At 45.7% G+C, this 16,761-nt stretch overlaps 1 protein-coding gene across 1 annotated transcript in view; it reads left to right on the forward strand.

Moving 5' to 3' along the window:
* Window positions 1-16,761, forward strand: part of Ephx2 (epoxide hydrolase 2) — a 46,988-nt gene that overhangs the window by 21,959 nt on the left and 8,268 nt on the right. Inside the window, exons 9-14 of the mRNA XM_004665840.2 lie at window positions 2,015-2,049; window positions 5,705-5,731; window positions 8,021-8,106; window positions 10,130-10,241; window positions 14,731-14,802; window positions 15,846-15,879. Of these exons, the coding sequence (XP_004665897.2) occupies window positions 2,015-2,049; window positions 5,705-5,731; window positions 8,021-8,106; window positions 10,130-10,241; window positions 14,731-14,802; window positions 15,846-15,879 (366 nt within the window). The remainder of the gene's footprint in view (window positions 1-2,014; window positions 2,050-5,704; window positions 5,732-8,020; window positions 8,107-10,129; window positions 10,242-14,730; window positions 14,803-15,845; window positions 15,880-16,761) is intronic.

Raw genomic sequence — 16,761 nt, forward strand, 5'->3', positions numbered from 1 at the left:
AAACAGAATTTCTTGGAAACACATGATTGACATGCTGTGATTGAAAGATCATATATAAGGCAAAGTTATAGTCAATTCACGATTTAGTGTCAGGATTTAGAATATACACGCAAGCATTTCAGATCTCTTGATAGATTTCCTAACCCTGGAGAGTAGGTTTTGGGTAAAATCCCTTCATCGTAAATGCTCACAGGCTTTGCTTCGCTCTTTGTGAGCTGCATTGTTGCTGTCATGAACTCTCAGGCCCTTTGATCTTTGGCCTTCATAGGTGACTGTTGGGTTCCCTCATAGGTTTTGACATTTATGATCTCTTTTTAAAAAATATTTTGTTTAGGGCTGGAGGGATGGCTTAGCAGTTAAGGTATTTGCCTGCAAAGCCAAAGGACCCAGGTTCGTTCAATTCCCCAGGACGCATGTGAGCCAGATGCACAAGGGGATGCACAAAGCTTCTGGAGTTCGTCTGCAGCGGCTGGAGGCCCTGGTGCACCCATTCTCTCTCTCTCTCTCTCTCTCTCTCTCTCTCTCTCTCTCTCTCTCTCTATCTCTCTGTCTCTCCCTCTCCCTCTTTCTCTGTCAAATAAATAAATAAATAATATTCTGTTTATTTGAGAGAGAGAAGATAGTGAGTGAGAGAGCATATATGGCTGCACCAGAGCCTCCTGCCTCTGCAAATGAACTCTAAACACCTGTGCCCCTTCATGTGTCTGGCTTTACCTGAGTACTGGGGAAATAAATGAACCTGGACTTGCAGACTTTTTAAGCAAGCACCTTTAACCACTTATCCATCCATCTCTCCAGCCCCAACATTTAGGATTTCTTACTTATTGTGTTCTGAAATTATATGCCATTGTATTCAAATAATATTCTATACTTATCTTTCAGTTTGGGGAACTTTTCTTGACTTTTTTCTTTGATTACTTTTTCCTATGCTCCATTTATTTGTCACTGTTTATTTTCCTTTCTGCTTTCTGGTATTGCTGTTATTATTAAAATGTCCCACAGTCTCCAGTGTAATCAAAAAAGACAATGAAATCGTCACCAAGATTCCAAGGATATTTTCTTTTTCTGAGACAAGCCCTTGTCATGTATCTTAGCTGATCTCAAAATCATTATCCCCCGGTCTCTGCACCCCAATTCTCCAGGGGCTTTTCAAGAAACATACATAGAGGAATTCTATAATTCATGTGGAACCACACATGTCCATGAAGAACCAAATAAATCTTGAGAAAAATAAGACAAAGCTTGGAGGCATTTGAAAGTAGATGTCTAGATTTTAAACAGCATTAAAAATTCACAGTAATCAAATGGTGTGATATGAATATTAGGGAAGAGGTTCAGACCAGTGGAACAGACTAGGGAACTCAGAAGTAGATCCGTGCACACACTTTGTCACTGACAAAAGTGCCACAATCACAAGGCATTGAAACAATGGTCTCTTCAAAGATGGTTGTGGAGAACACCCAAAAATAAAATTGCACTTTCATTTTATAGCATGCACAAACTGATTCAAAATAAACTAACAGCATAGGGCTGGAGAGCAAATGCTTAGAGCATTTGCTATTGAGCACAAGGGCCTGAGAGGGCCCCATTTGCCCTGAGTTCAGTTCCTCAGCACCTATGTAAACAGCTGGGTGTGTCCATACATTCCTGTAGCCCTGGTCCTGTGGGGAGCAGGACAGGAGAAAGCCTGGGGCTCAATGGCCAACCAGTCTGACTGAAAGTGGCAGGTCTGGGTTCTGTAAGAGATTCTGTTTCGAAGAAACACATGGATTAGCAATAGAGGAGGACCCCCAACATTCTTCTGTGGTCTCTGCACGTGCATACATGAGGTCCACACATCTGCACACTCACGTGTATAAACCACACACACAGTACATCAACATATACTGCATACACAGACACAAAGGCTAAATAAAACCTTGAGCATAGTAAGTTGGGTAGTTTTGACAAAGATTGATTGTTGATAGATTTAAAATCATGTGATATAAATATCTATTCTTATTTTTAATTGCAGAAATAGAAGAATATGCCATGGAAGTGTTATGTAAGGTAAGAAGACCCGTCCATAATGTCTGGACATCGTTTCCATGCCAAATTTCTCCCTGCCTCCAGCCAGAAGCATAGGTGCCCATTTAACCCTTAAGAAAGCATAATGCACAACATTGGGGTATCAGCTGCAAAGCTGCCAGTCAGGGTTGTTCTCCTGCCTCAGTTCCCAGCTGTACCTCTCGGCCCTCTCCTGTTGTAACTAATCTTGCTCATATCATCACTAAACCCTGCCACGGCCTCACCAGTGACTCTGTGGAGTCCACCCCCATCCCATCATTGTCCACTCACCCGGACCCCACTTACTCCTTTTGGAATGTGTTTGTGAGATCTGTGCATCAGGTTGTTTCAGAAAACTACCCACTTACAAGAAGTTCTATAGTTCAGAGATGTTCCTATCTTCCTACTCTACCCTTTAAATATCATTAGTATATCCACTAGTAGGAATTCACCCAAAAGAATTATTAACCTATACCCACAGAAAACCCAGATACCAGTGTTCAAAGTGGCGCCATCCATAGTAGCTTCTACAAGGAGGTGGTCCAGATATCCATTGCTGATGCAAGGATGAGCACAATGTGGTCGTCCGCACACTGGGACATGCCTCAGCCATGAAGTGTGTGAAGGACTGGAGCATGCTACCACATGGCACGTATCTTGAAGACATGACGCCAAGTGCAAGAAGCCAATTACCAAGACCATGTTCTTTGTAATTCCACTTACACGAAGGGTTCATAACAGGAAAACCCAACAGGCATTAGATCAGTGGTTGCTAAGACACATGGTGAGGGGGAAGTAGAAACAAAAACATTTTTTGATACTGAATAATGCTGATGGCTTCATAGCTCTGTAAATATACTAAAAATCATTGAGTCGTGCACCTTAAAAAGGTTTATTTTTATGGTAGCTGACAGATTCATGATGCTGTTGTTTTTAAAAATCATCACTACAATATTTCAACATAAATTTTTTTTTCTATAAAGTTGGCGGGGATATGGAGAAAGAGGAACCCTTCTACACTGTTGGTGGGAATGCAATCTGGTCCAGCCAACCGGGGAAATCAGTGTGGAGGTTCCTAAAACAGCTAAAGATTGATCTACCATGTGACCCAGCTATAGCACTCCTAGGCATATATCCTAAGGACTTATCTCATCTCTTTAGAAGTACGTGTTCAACCATGTTTATTGCTGCTCAATTTATAATAGCTGGGAAATGGAACCAGCCTAGATTTCCCTCAACTGATGAGTGGATAATGAAGATATAGCACATTTATACAATGGAGTTCTACTCAGCGGTAAAGAAAAGTGAAGTTATGAAATTTGCAGAAAAATGGATGGATCTGGAAAGGATTATACTAAGTGAGGTAACCCAGGCCCAGAAAGCCAAGTGCCACATGTTCTCCCTTATATGTGGATCCTAGCTACAGATGATTGGGCTTCTGTGTGAGAAGGAAAAAATTCAGTAGCAGAGGCCAGTAAGTTAAAAAGGAGATATAAAGGGAAGAGAAAGGAAGGGAGGAGGGTACTTCATAGGTTGGTATTGTATATATGTAAGTAGAATGTTTGAGATGGGGAGGGGATATGATGGAGAATGGAATTTCAAAGGGGCAAGTGGATGGGGAGGGAGGGTATTCACATGGGATATTTTTTATAATCATGGAAAATGTTAATAAAAATTGAGAAAAAAATAAAAAATAGCTCTAATGATTAAAGGTATGTGCCACTAAAAAAATCATCACTACAATATTTCCACATAAAATTTTTTTCCATAAAGCTGGCATTGGCTTTAAAATTTTTCAATTGTGAAGTTACAGAAAAAGAAAACAAGATTCATAACAGCTCATCTTTAAGTGGCCACAAAACCTCTTTCTCAAGCCAGACATGGTGGCGCACACCTTTAATCCCAGCATTTGGGAGGCAGGGGCAGGAGGATTGCCATGAGTTCGAGGCCACTCTGAGACTACATAGTGAATTCCAGGTCAGCCTGAGCTAGAGTGAGACCCTACCTCAAAAAAACAAAACAAAACAAAAAGTCATTTTCTCAACTGTGCCTTCCAAATAAGTTTCAAACCCATTTCTCATACACACACTTCCTGTTTGCATGACAGTTCTTCATGCAGCTGTTAGGTTTTGTAAAACCAAGGCTCACTTTTTTAAAAATTTTTAATTGACAGGTAGTGTTTTTTCTCATGTACAGCATGATGTTTTCAAGTACATATACATTGTAGAATGGTTAAGGTGACAAGCAAGTCCCTGACCTCACACAGTTATCATTTTGATGATGAGAACGCAGAATATAAAACATTATCACTAATGATAGTCCCTTTGCTACACAAGAGCTCTCTTGAGATGCATTCCTCCCTGTTTAACTGAAACTATGTATTCTTGGACCAACCTCACTCCCACCCGCCTCACCTCTGCTCATCTCAACCTCTGGTAACCAATGTTATATACTGTGCTTCATGAAACCAACTATTTTAGAGCCCACATAGGAGAAGAGAGATCATGCAGTATTTATCTTTCTGTGTCTGACTTATTTCATATAGTGTTATGTTTTCTAGGTTTATCCTTGTTGCTGCAGGATGCTATCCTTTTTGTGACTGGCTAGCATTCCTTTGTGTATATGCACCACACTCTCTGTATCCATGCATCCACTGATGGGCACCTAGGCTGACTCCATCTCTTGCTCCTCTGAATAAGCTGTAATAACCATGAGCGTGCAAAAGTCTTACTCTTTTTAGAATGAGTACCTTTATGGGATCCGTGAATTTATTTTCCACACACATGCAGTCAGGATTCCAATCTGAGGATGTTAGATGCAAAATAGTAATATCAGAGCTCAGTAATTTAAGGAGATAAGTTTACAGCCACACAGACCTTCTTCTATGTGTGACCTTGGGTGAGTGGTTTAACATTTAGTGTCCTTCTACTATGTGGGACCTTGGGTTTAAACCTTTGTAGGGCAAGTTCTTGGGTGTAAGATGCAGGGAGTGGTTTAACCCCTACTGACCCTCCACTATGTGAGACCTTGGGTTTAAACCTTTATAGGGCAAGTTCTGGGATGTAAGATGCAGGGAGTGGCTTAACCTCTACTGACCTTCCACTGGGTGTGACCTGGGTAAGTGGCCTAACCTTTGTAGGGCATGTTCTTGGGTGAAACATTCAGTGAGTGGTTGGGGCCACCTGTTTTCCAAGGTCCTACATGTCTGAGAGTATTCATAGCTCGTGGGGTCTGGAGAGAACATTGAACTCACTCCACCCTCTTTGTGAGAAATGAGAAAGAGGTGCCTGTGTGCAGGTCAGCAGGACTGTGTGCCCTGTGGTATTGAGATCCCTCAGCATCCAGGAATTCCTGGAGGAGTGTGTAGACTATAAGGCAGAGATGCTCCTGTACATTTTCCTGAGACAGAACCCATGGTTTCTGTCAGAGACTGCAAGACATCTTAGGGGACAACCTTCAGGAAAGGGTTGGGGGCTCTCATGACATGTTCTGCCTGCTGTCCTTGCCTTTCTTTTTCAAATCAGGTTCTCTGAGGATAGGAGTTTGTTTTCCCTGTTCATGGCTAAACACCAGAACAAGCTAGTGCCTGACACACAGCAGGCTCTAAGTTTCTACCCACCTCACCTTTCTGATTGTGTGTCTATGTGTTTGATTTTAGGAAATGGTAACTTTCCTGGATAAAATGGTAAGTAATTTCTTGGAACTGATTTGTTTAGAGAGTTCTGTGTGAACGTGGGTAATGGCCAGAGAGGTAGACAGCTTTCAGGTGTCAGCTGTTGGTCACGAGTAAAGATGACAAAGGAGCCAAGGATGGCACAGAGTAGGTGTGTTTCATTGTACATTCAAGAAACCATAGGCAAAACCCTCTGTCAGCTCTGATGCAGGGAGAAGAGTCTTAAGTATTAGGGAAGAGAAGCTGGAAAACATACTATCAGCTAATATTCCACAATTCATAAAATGTTAAGCTCCGTCGGGCAAGGTGGCTCACATCTTTAGTCCCAGCACTCAGGAGACTGGGGTAGGAGGATCACTGTGAGTTCGAGGCTGCTGTGGAGCTACTGGGTGAATTCTAGGTGAGTCTGGGCTACAGGGAGACTCTGCCTCAGCAACAACAACAAAAAAGATTTTCTTCTGAAAATTTTCAAGTCAAACATCTTCCTGTTATATCACCAGCAATGTAAGCTTGATGATTAGACATGAACACAAATCACCATGATGACCTACAGGCACTGTCCAAGAGACTGTTCTATTGTGCCCCCTGCCTGTCTACATAAGGCTGGGTTGGAATGAGGACACTGCAGGCTGTGCTGGTGAGAAGGAGTTTGCTAGGTCAGTGACAGTGGAAGGAGAGGGCAGTGTGATTATTAATTGTATGCAAGACAGAAGATTGAGATGACTGACTTCTGGTTCACTGTGCCAGACACGGGAGGAGAGGAGGGGTGACAGTCTTACCTCTGCATGGTCTCTGCTCCGTAGCATTGGGTTTGGAAGTGCTGTGTGTGGTGGGGACATCTAAGTGAGCATGGCCCAATGAGGCTACCCAGTCTTGACCAGGAACTTCTGATTCATGCTGTCGACAGACTGAGAACAGCTCTGCCTGGTGAAAGAGGGCCTTGGTGTTGCAAGTGTCCATCTATGGCCTGGTGAGAATGAGCACATGGGAAGACCCTATACCAGCCGCAGAGGAGATGGGAATATGCCCCTGAGAGTGATCACTGAAGCAGTTGTAGCAGATGTGTCCTTCATGGCCAGTGTCCATTAAGGTGGGAGGGTGCTGGACCAAACTTTGAAATAGTTCCCCATGAGAGGTACAGGAAGGAACAAAGCCAAGAACTTCAGAGCCTAGACAGCCAGGTCCACAAAAGCTTACAAGACGGATGTGGTGACGGAGCTGTCCTTTCTCTGAATCAGGAGGGTGAGCTGCGAGAAACCCCATGCAGCTCTTGCTGAGGAGAACAGGCCTTTGAGAGAGAGGAGGGATAAAGCCTGCCTTCTGGGACATAAAGGGTCCTTTGAGAGGTATAGACCAATGCTAAGGAAGAGAACACAGCAAGGACCTGGGCCAAAAAAGCACCTATGGTGGAGGTGGGGAGGTTATAGCTTCAGAAAGTTTCTCAGCTTGCCAACAAGTGGGCGGTGGGTTGGAGGAGAAAGAGCCTGATTTATGATTTTTTTTTTTTTTTTGAGATAGGGGCCCACTCTAGCTCAGGGCTAACCTGGAATTCACTCTGTAGTCTCAGGCTGGCCTTGAACTCACAGCAACCCTCCTACCTGTGCCTCCCGAGTGCTGGGATTAAAGGTGTGCAACATCATGCCCGGCTGAGATCCTGATTTATTTCAGGTTGTGGGATGTGAGTTGGAATTGTAGCTCCATGACTTATCCTCTGTGAGGCCTGAGGGTGGCCACCTCACTGTCTTTCATTCCATGGGGTCTCTTTCCTTTGTGAAATAAGCATTGTAAGCCATCAGGAGGATTCCAGGCATGGATGTGAACCATAGTCAGTGTTCAGTCAAGGAGAGCTAGTTGTCAGCAGTAACAGTAGAAGAAAGGGAAGAGGAGACAAAAGATGCAATTCATCTTCTTGTGGCTAATTAAGAGAGCAAAGATCCCCCAGAGAGTGAGGGTAGAACTGTAACCAATGAAGGCTAAACTTGGAGAGTGGAGAGGGAAGTTAAACATATGTTAAGAGATAAGGAAGGTGGAAATGAAGCGAAACTGGGCTTTCAGGGAAGATGGGGAGAAAGAAGCAACTCATGGCCACTAACTTTGGTCCTCTAAGGAAATTCAAAAGTCTGGTCACTTGTGACTAGTGGGGGTCAAGGAGGTTTAGAATGGAAGTTGAGGAGCGTAAGCACCTGATAGGAGCTACTGGGGATATGTTGGTGAGTCCTTGGGAATGCCAGGGAGGGATTTGAGCTCCTCATACCTCATTCCAGAAACACATCTACATTGGGTTGCTTCTCATTTCTCTAGGGCATTGCTCAAGCAGTGTTCATTGGCCACGATTGGGCTGGTGTGCTAGTGTGGAACATGGCTTTCTTCTATCCTGAGAGAGTGAGGTAAGCAGCCACACACAGTGAAGGTTTTGTTTTTATTTTTATTTAAAAAAAAAAAAACTGGGCTGGGCGTGGTGGCACATGCCTTTAATCTCAGCACACGGAAGGCAGAGGTGGGAGGATTGCTGTAAGTTTGAGGCCACCCTGAGACTCCATAGTGAATTCCAGGTCAGCCTGGGCTAGAGTGAGACCCTACCTCGAAAAAAAAAAAAAATACTGGGCTTGGGCTGGAAAGATTGCTCAGTGGTTAAAGGTATTTGCTTGCACAGCTTAACGGCCCAGGAACAATTCCCCCATACCCACATAAAGCCAGATGCACAAAGTGGTCCATGTATCTGGAGTTTATTTGCAGCAGTAAGAAGCCCTGGTTTTTGTCTTCTTTCACTCTCTCCCTCATTCCCTCTTTTTGCTTACATATAAATAAACATATATATTAACAAAAAAATACTGGGAGTATATTCCCCTGAGAATTGTTCCCAGGATTTTCTGCCCCAGAAAATTTCTAAAAAAAACACCAGATGCTAGATAAGTTAACCCTTGGCTCTTTTTGGCATACTATGACAGCCTCCCGAGCTCATGCCCCAGGAAAAGGCAGCTCCTGTCCCAATTACTGGCCATGGGACAAATTATTCAGAGCCTGAGTGGCTTGTGGGGATGCAGGAGACTACCGGCTGATTCTGAGGCACATGGGTGAGGAGGTAATGGGTGCTGGAGTCACAGAATTAAGCACCAGGAGAGAAGTCAGCCTGGATCCCGAGTCAGGAAACAGGTGTGGTAGTGTATTTTGTACTTTGGGAGGCCAAGACAGGAGGATTGTGAGTTCAAGGCCAACCTGTGCTATAGAACGAGATGCGATGGGGGTGGGGGGAGAGCATGTGTGCACGTTCATGGCTTTCAGTTCTGCCCTGAAGTTGCATGTGACAAACCATGTCACTCACCACTTAGCCTTGACTACCTCAGCCACAAGGCAGCAATACGAATTCCTGCCCAGATTTATAACCTGAAAATGTACATAAGAGATCTGGTGTCTCATTCATGATCACCAACATGGCTCATGCAGTTATTATTGGGGTATCATCTCAAGGCTCTGTGGGGAGTTCTGATGCCAGAAAACCAGTCATCTGCCACCTAGAGGGTGGGAAGGCCCTTGTGGCTGTACCCCATGAGGACTGGAAAGCCACAGTTAGAGACCTACACAGTCTCCATCCCAGCAGGTTTAATGTCCATCCTCAGCAGCCATCTGTACACCCCAGTTAATCCAGTTACTTTAAAAAAAATTAGATATTTGGGGCTAGAGAGGTGGCTCATAGCTAAAGTGTTTGCTTGCAAAGTCTGACGGCCTGGCTTCAATACCCCAGTTCCCATGTAAAGCCAGACACACAAAGTGGTGCATGCATCTGGAGCTCATTTGCAGTTCCCTTGTGTACCCATTCTCTTTGTCTCTCTTTCTGCCTCCTTCCTTCTGTCTCTCTCAGATAAATAAATAAGATATTTAAAATAGTATGTATTTGCATGCTCCCTTACCACTGCAAATGAATGTCCGTCCTGCTTTATGCAGGTGGCTGGGAACTGAACTGTCAGCCAGCAGGCTTTGCAAGCAAAGGCCTTTCACTGCTGAGCCATCTCACCAGCCCTCTCCCCCCGCCCAGGTACTTTTTGCATGGCTACATTTCAAAGAACAGACCCACCAGAGTGCATTGCTCTGTAGGAGGGTTACCTCAGAGACTTAAGAGAACAAGACATTTCCTAAAATATTTCTGAAGTGTCTGTGCACCCCTTTTCTCTTACTTTCATTTCATTCAAACCGGAAACAAGAGTTCAGTTCTTAAGAATCAGATTCACCAAAAAGTTACTATAGAGGCATATTCCATACTTTAGTAAATGATCCAAAAGGAAACATAGCAACAAATCCATAATGTCTACCTGAAAAGAGGTCAGACAACGTTTTTGACCTCAAAAGTCCTCTCTGGCGCATGTCCACTGTATTGTTATGGTCTGCCCATGTTGGCATCTCTTATTTCTGCAGGGCAGTGGCCAGTTTGAACACACCCTTTGTGCAAGCAAATCCCAAGGTGTCTGCTATGGAGATCATCAAGACCAACCCAAATTTTGATTACCAAGTGTACTTCCAAGAACCAGTAAGTGTTGACCACCGAGAGTGATCATGTTCGCATTATTGCGCTCTCTCTCTCTCTCTCTCTCTCTCTTTATCTCTGCCCCTTTAAGTTACTGTGTTATTCGTCTGAAACTATTTTACTGGCAGGCTTGGGTGCATAGACTACAGAGTGCAGCAGGTCTTCTGTGGGCACAGGGGCATCTCTGTGAAGATCCACTTGGGGTGGGAACAGGCTGTGAGCAGGAGGGGCCAAGGTAGCCTCTTCTGTGAAGCTGTGGGCAGGGCTGAGTGCTCACTTGGAGCAATCCTCCTTGGGCTTTCTTCAAACACCTGGGGTTTCTGCTCACTGAGAACTGAGCTTTGTGTTACTGACACCTAAAATCAGAGAGTCCCATAAACGGGCCCCAAGGGTGAGTACTGTAAGAGTATGGAAGCATTTGAGCCATCAACGTATGTGTGCAAAGATATGATTCAAAGACAGCGCTGGACCTGGGTGATCCCTGTGATGTGATCTCATCACCACCTTTGACAGGAATGCACAGAGAGAAGCCGTGAGTCTCGTGAGCCTCCCTCCTTGATGCAGCCTCTCACCCCTGAGCCACGCAGGCAGGCACCAGGCAAGCTGGACCGTGGGTGTCCTCTGAGCCAATTCTCTGCTTGCCACCTCCCTGGTTTAGCATGCTTCTCCCAAGTGCTGTATTCTCCAGGAAATCTCACCTCCTTTAAGAAGAGCTGGAGAGGGCTGGGGAGATGGCTTAGCAGTCAAAGCACTTGCCTGCAAAGCCAAAGGACCTAGGTTCGATTCCCCAGGAGCCACATAAGCCAAATGCACAAGGTGGCACATGGGTCTGGAATTCGTTTGCAATGGCTGGAGACCTTGACATGCCCACTCTCTCTCTCTCTCTTGCAAATAAACAAAATTTTAAAAAGAAAGAAAAAATAAATAAAATATTTAAAAGAAAGAGCTGGAGAGATGGCTTAGTGGTTAAGGTGATTGCCTGCAAAACCTAAGGACCCATGTTCAACTCTCCAGATGCCACATAAGCCAGACACACAAAGTGACACAAGCTTGCACGTGTGCACAAGGTGGTGCATGTGTCTGGAGTTCGGTTACAGAGGCTGGATGCCATTGTGTGCCAATTCTCTCTCTCTCTCTCTCTCTCTCTCTCTCATAAAAAAAAGAAGCCCCAGTAAAGCTCTTCTTCTACCATCGCCACCAAATAGCTCCACCCCACCTCAGTCACTCAGTCACCTCAGTCCCAGAGCTGCAGACTGGACAACTCCTGCCTCCCCTTGAGGTCAGAGTCTCAGACTGTTCTTGTGGCTTCTTTGGCTGATCCTGGAGTACGGTCGGGGTTGAGCTAGTGTTCCCACAGAGGAAGGTCAAAAGTCACATCTACAAACTCCGGAGTCCTTGCACACTTGCACGGATCACCTTCTCTGCCTCTCTGAACCTTATGCCTCTCGGGAGCTCCGGGCCCGTGCTGCTGGTGCAGGGCAGGAAGAAGTCACTAAGCACCTGTGCTGCTAGGTCTGCGGTTGGGGAGTCCTGATGAAAGTCACGTCAGCTTGTAATTACGGGCCCACCCATTTGTAAGATCCAATTACAATGGGGAATCAATGGTGCCCTGCTACAACGCGATGAATGCCAAAGCAAGAGGTAGACACGGGAGGCTGTAGATTGTAAATAATCAAACAAGGGCATGCTATCATGATTCGTATTTATGGAGAGTAGTCCCTGTTTGGAGAGACCCTCAGAGGCCCTGACAGGGCTTTGCTCTCATACGGACCCCAGGAGAGTGGACCTGGGGAGAGCAAATGGAGGACAAGAGTCGGTAAAAGTCAGAGACAGCACTCTATCTGCCCACCCACATCAAAGCCCATTGTACCGAGAAGGAGAATGGAATAAAGGTGAGGCCTAGAAAGGAGAAGATAAAGTCGAGAATGGTGGTGGCACCTTTACTCCCAGCACTTGGATGCTGAGGTAAGATGATTGCCCTGAGGTCAAGGCCAGCTGGGGATACAGAGGTGAGTTCCAGATCAGCCTGGGCTAGAATGAGACCATACCTCAGAACAAAAAAAGAAAGAAAGAAAGAAAGAAAGAAAGAAAGAAAGAAAGAAAGAAAGAAAGAAGGAAGGAAGGAAGGAAGGAAGGAAGGAAGGAAGGAAGGAAGGAAAAGAAAAGAAAAGAAAAGAAAAGAAAAGAAAAGAAAAGAAAAGAAAAGAAAAGAAAAGAAAAGAAAAGAAAAGAAAAGAAAAGAAAAGAAAAGAAAAGAAAAGAGAAAGAAAAAGAAAAAAGGGACGTCAGAAGAACAACCACTTGTGATCTGGGTATGTGCCGGTGGGGGCCGTCTCACTGTAATGTAAAAGGTGATGATGTGGGAGCTTGGGGGGGGGGGTCTTCGAGAGCGATGGAGTTCTCCTCAGCTCCTGGTTGGGCTGTCACTCAGGGGTGAGGGTGTCAGACATTCATGGTCACACAAAACTTCCACTGAGTCAGTGGCCTCCAGGTTCTTGTCTTTGGAATTTGGACAAATGAAATCCACAGACAAAGAGTAAAGTTTGAGAAATTTTTATGTATATATTTTGTTTGTCATTTATTTATTTATGAGGAAAAGGTAGATAGAAATGAGAGAGAGAGAGACAGAAAGAGAGAATAAGAATGGGCATGCCACGGCCTCTAGCTGCTTCAAATGAACTCCAGATGCATGTGCCACCGTGAACATCTGTTTCTCTCACCTGGCATCCCCTGGTCAGGCCAGCCTATGCATCCCCAGCCGTCTCCCTTCAAGCTGGAACGCCCTTCCTCCAACCCACCCAGCCATGCCCCACTTATCTTCCTCTATCTATGTCTGCTGTTTGCACCCCCAAAAATTCTTTGGCACATTTTAGAGGTGCATAGTATTTGCTATAGGAATTAGTGACTATTAACCCTTTACAAGAAATGTCAGGTGAACTATTTCTGATACTTGAATATATTTGTAATGGCAAACTCCTTCCCTTATGGGGTCACCTCTGCTTTGCAAAAGTTAAGCATCTTAGCGAGGGCATGGTGGCACACACCTTTAATCTCAGCACTCGGAAGGCAGAGGTGGGAGGATTGCTGTGAGTTCAAGGCCAGCCCAGATCAGCCTGAGTTAGAGTAAAACCCTACCTTGAAAAACAAAAAGAAAGTTAAGCAACTTGTGTCTGTTAACATCAAAAGAATGATGAAAAGAAAGGGAAAGGAAGCGGAAGAGAAGTCAGCAGGCATACACCACCATCCCCTCCCATCCCTTGTTCCTATAGCCCAGCATCCAGACCTGAAGTGTGGAGAGCCTCCTGTAGCCTGTAATAGATAAGCAATTACCTGTAATAACCCTCCTGTAAGGCAGAAGAACCTGGTAATTTATCACCACCAAGGTCATGTGTCCCGCCCTTAACAATGGACCTTGGCTGCTCGGTCCTGAGGAAGACAATCCCTGGCGTTCTGTAGGTCTGTAATAAGTTAGACCCACATTGAAGACCTTTCGGTTGAAATTACTGTAGTAAAATCAAACTGCGTGAAGGAAAGAGCTGTGGGCGGAACTTTCCGGTTTCAGCTCTTGTCTGCTCAGATCCCTGGAGCGTTTCTCCTCCTCTAACCTCTGGTCGGGCCCCTCACCCTAAACCTACGCCAGCCCCCTTTTCCTATCCCCTTAGGGGGAATCATGGGAAGTCACGGTCTCAAGGTAGAAATTTGAGAACACATAGAAGCAACATCCACAAACCCATCTCCCAGCGAGAGCCGCTGTTAGCATCGGATCCATTATTGTCATCTTTTTCTGATGTACGATTCAGATTAATGCAATTCTTGTAATTGTGGGCTGTGTGGGACAGAGGCTGGGGCCTTCTGGCTTTTGTTTTTAAATTTTCAATCTGTCAATTTCATTCTATTTTTGGCAATTACATATATGTACATAATGCATTTTAGTCATATTCACCTCCCCCCCAGTACCCTCTTTGTTCCCCTCTTATTCCCACTAAACTCCTTCCCAGCTAATCCCCATCCTTCGTTCCTGGTTGGTTCCTTCCTTCCTTCCTTCCTTCCTTCCTTCCTTCCTTCCTTCCTTCCTTCCTTCCTTCCTTCCTTCCTTCCTTCCCTCCCTCCCTCCCCCCTCCTTCCCTCCCTCCCTCCCTCCCCCCTCCCCCCTCCCTCCCTCCCTCCCCCCTCCCTCCCCCCTCCCTCCTCCCTCCCTCCCTCCTTCCCTCCCCCCTCCCCCCTCCCTCCCTTTCTTCTTTCTTTCCTTCCTTCTTTCTTTCTTTCTTTCTTTCTTTCTTTCTTTCTTTATTTTTTTGTGGCCCACTGAATTAAACTAGGGTTGCTTGCTTGAGCATGGATGGGGGGATATTTTCTGGAGTATGGGCAGTTTACCAGTGTCTTCCCCCTCCCTTAGCAACCAGGGTGCTTCTGGATTTCAGTCAGGTGGGGAAGGGTGCAGCTTCCAGGGTTTCTGAGGGGATCCTTCATGTCGCTTCCTTGATTGTTTTAGGGAGTAGCCGAGGCTGAACTGGAACAGAACCTGACTCGGTCTTTCAAAAACTTATTCAGAACCAGTGATGAGGTGAGTGACAGGGGCTGGGCCATGTGGGCGGGCAGGAGGCTGCTCTGAAGAAAGGGGGTGCTGGGGATGCAGCATGGTCTAGGACTTATCCACGTGGCTTTGGTGTCTGCGACCGACATCTGAGTGGTTGGTAAGCCCTGAATCAACAACGCACTGTGAGGGATACCACCTGTGACATTGGGATTTTCCTATAACAGCCTATGGCTTCTGCGGACAGTATCATCCACCCTCTTGGGTACTACTATTCAAACTATGCCTTTTTAAAAATTACTTTATTTTTGAGAGACAGAGTGAGAGAGAGAGAGAGAGAGAGAGAGAGAGAGAGAGAGAGAGAATGGGCATGCCAGGGCCTTTTCCGCCAGGGCAAATGAACTCCAGACACGTGCGCCCCCTGGTGTGCATGTGCGACATCGTCCGCTTGCATCACTGCATCTAGCCACGTGGGGCCTGCAGAGGTTCGAGCAGGCATTCTTAGGCTTTGCAGGCAAGCGCCTTAACCTCTAAACCATCTCTCCAACCCTCTTTTTTTTTAATTATACATTTTAATTAGCTAACAGAGAAGCAGGTCTCCATACGGCTTTTTCATAACATCTTTAGTTTGCTTAACTCTCTCACTCCCCCTTTCCTCCATCTCTGCCCCGAGCCCCACTGGAATCTTTCCACCCCCAATGCTCCATCTCTTTACTTACATATCTTCTATTCCCTCCTCTTCCAGCCCCCCATCGAGGCTCCTTTCTAGTTTCCTGCATTCTGTTTTATTCCTAGTTATTGTCAGCGTTTACCTCTTACTGTACCTCATGCATGAACTAATCTTCCCCATGTGTGCTGTGTACCGGGAAACCCCGGGACCTACAGTGATACTGCGTTCTATACTTTCCTTGGTTTCCAATGTTTATTCCACAACCCCTACACACACACAGAGAGAGAAAAGGGCTCTGTGTAGTCTGCAGGCATGTCAAGTCAGTGTGAACGGGTTTCCAGGCAGCCCCTCTACATCTACTTCCTTTGCCGTGACATTCTTTCTAACCCTGTTCTTCCCACAGGGTTTCCTCCGAATGCATAAAATCACTGAATCAGGTAAGAGCTCTCCCTGGGAAGGCAGGCAACAGGGCCGAATCAGGAACCCAGGCCTGAGCTCTTAGTTCCCAACAAATGTCCCCATAGGTGAATGGGGCTCACTCCAACCCCAGGCCTGACCAGGCTGCCTCAACTTCCTTTCTAACAGGTAGCTGGATGTCCAGATCTTGAACAGCTCTGGGGACTCTCTGAGTGTGTCCGGGGCAGCCCATCCTCTGTTGATAAGGACCTCAGACCAGGCTAGGAGGTTTCATTACCAGGCCATCCAGAATAGACAAGGCAGGATGCACTGGGCTCCACCCAGGTCCCTGACGTCATCACCCACCCACCCTTCCTCCCCAAGGTTCTGTGCTCCAGTAACTCCCACTCCATCCCATGAAGATCACTGCGGTCTCTGTATCAGTTACTTTCTTGTTGCTGAGACAGAATATTGGACCAGAAAACAGCTTATGGAGGGAAAGGGCTCATTTCATCATAGCGGGTCAGGCACAAGTAGCTGGTCATACTCAGTCCAACAGTAGAAAAAAAAAAAAGTAGAGCAGAGTGAAGAAGCTACTGCTCAGCCAGTGACCTCTCCCCACATTTACGGCAAGTCTCCCACCTCAGTTAACCTAATCAGGATCGTCCCTCACAGGCAGTGATAGGTCCAGTCAGCATAATGAGGGTCTACATACACCAGCTCCTTCTCCTCCCTGAGTTGGATTGAAGTGTGCTCAAATCAGAGCTCATCCCCCATCCCCAACACCAAGCATTGTTCCCACAATCTCTTACTTTTCCCTAGCACTGCATCTTTGCCATTGTGGATTTATATTTTATTAATATTATCACTTCCACTTGTTTGACCCTTGCTCTGTGCAAAGGATATGCAGCTTAGCCCTTTTT

The sequence above is a fragment of the Jaculus jaculus genome, chromosome 12 (assembly GCF_020740685.1).
Source record: "Jaculus jaculus isolate mJacJac1 chromosome 12, mJacJac1.mat.Y.cur, whole genome shotgun sequence".
In the NCBI taxonomy this organism is placed as follows: domain Eukaryota; kingdom Metazoa; phylum Chordata; class Mammalia; order Rodentia; family Dipodidae; genus Jaculus; species Jaculus jaculus.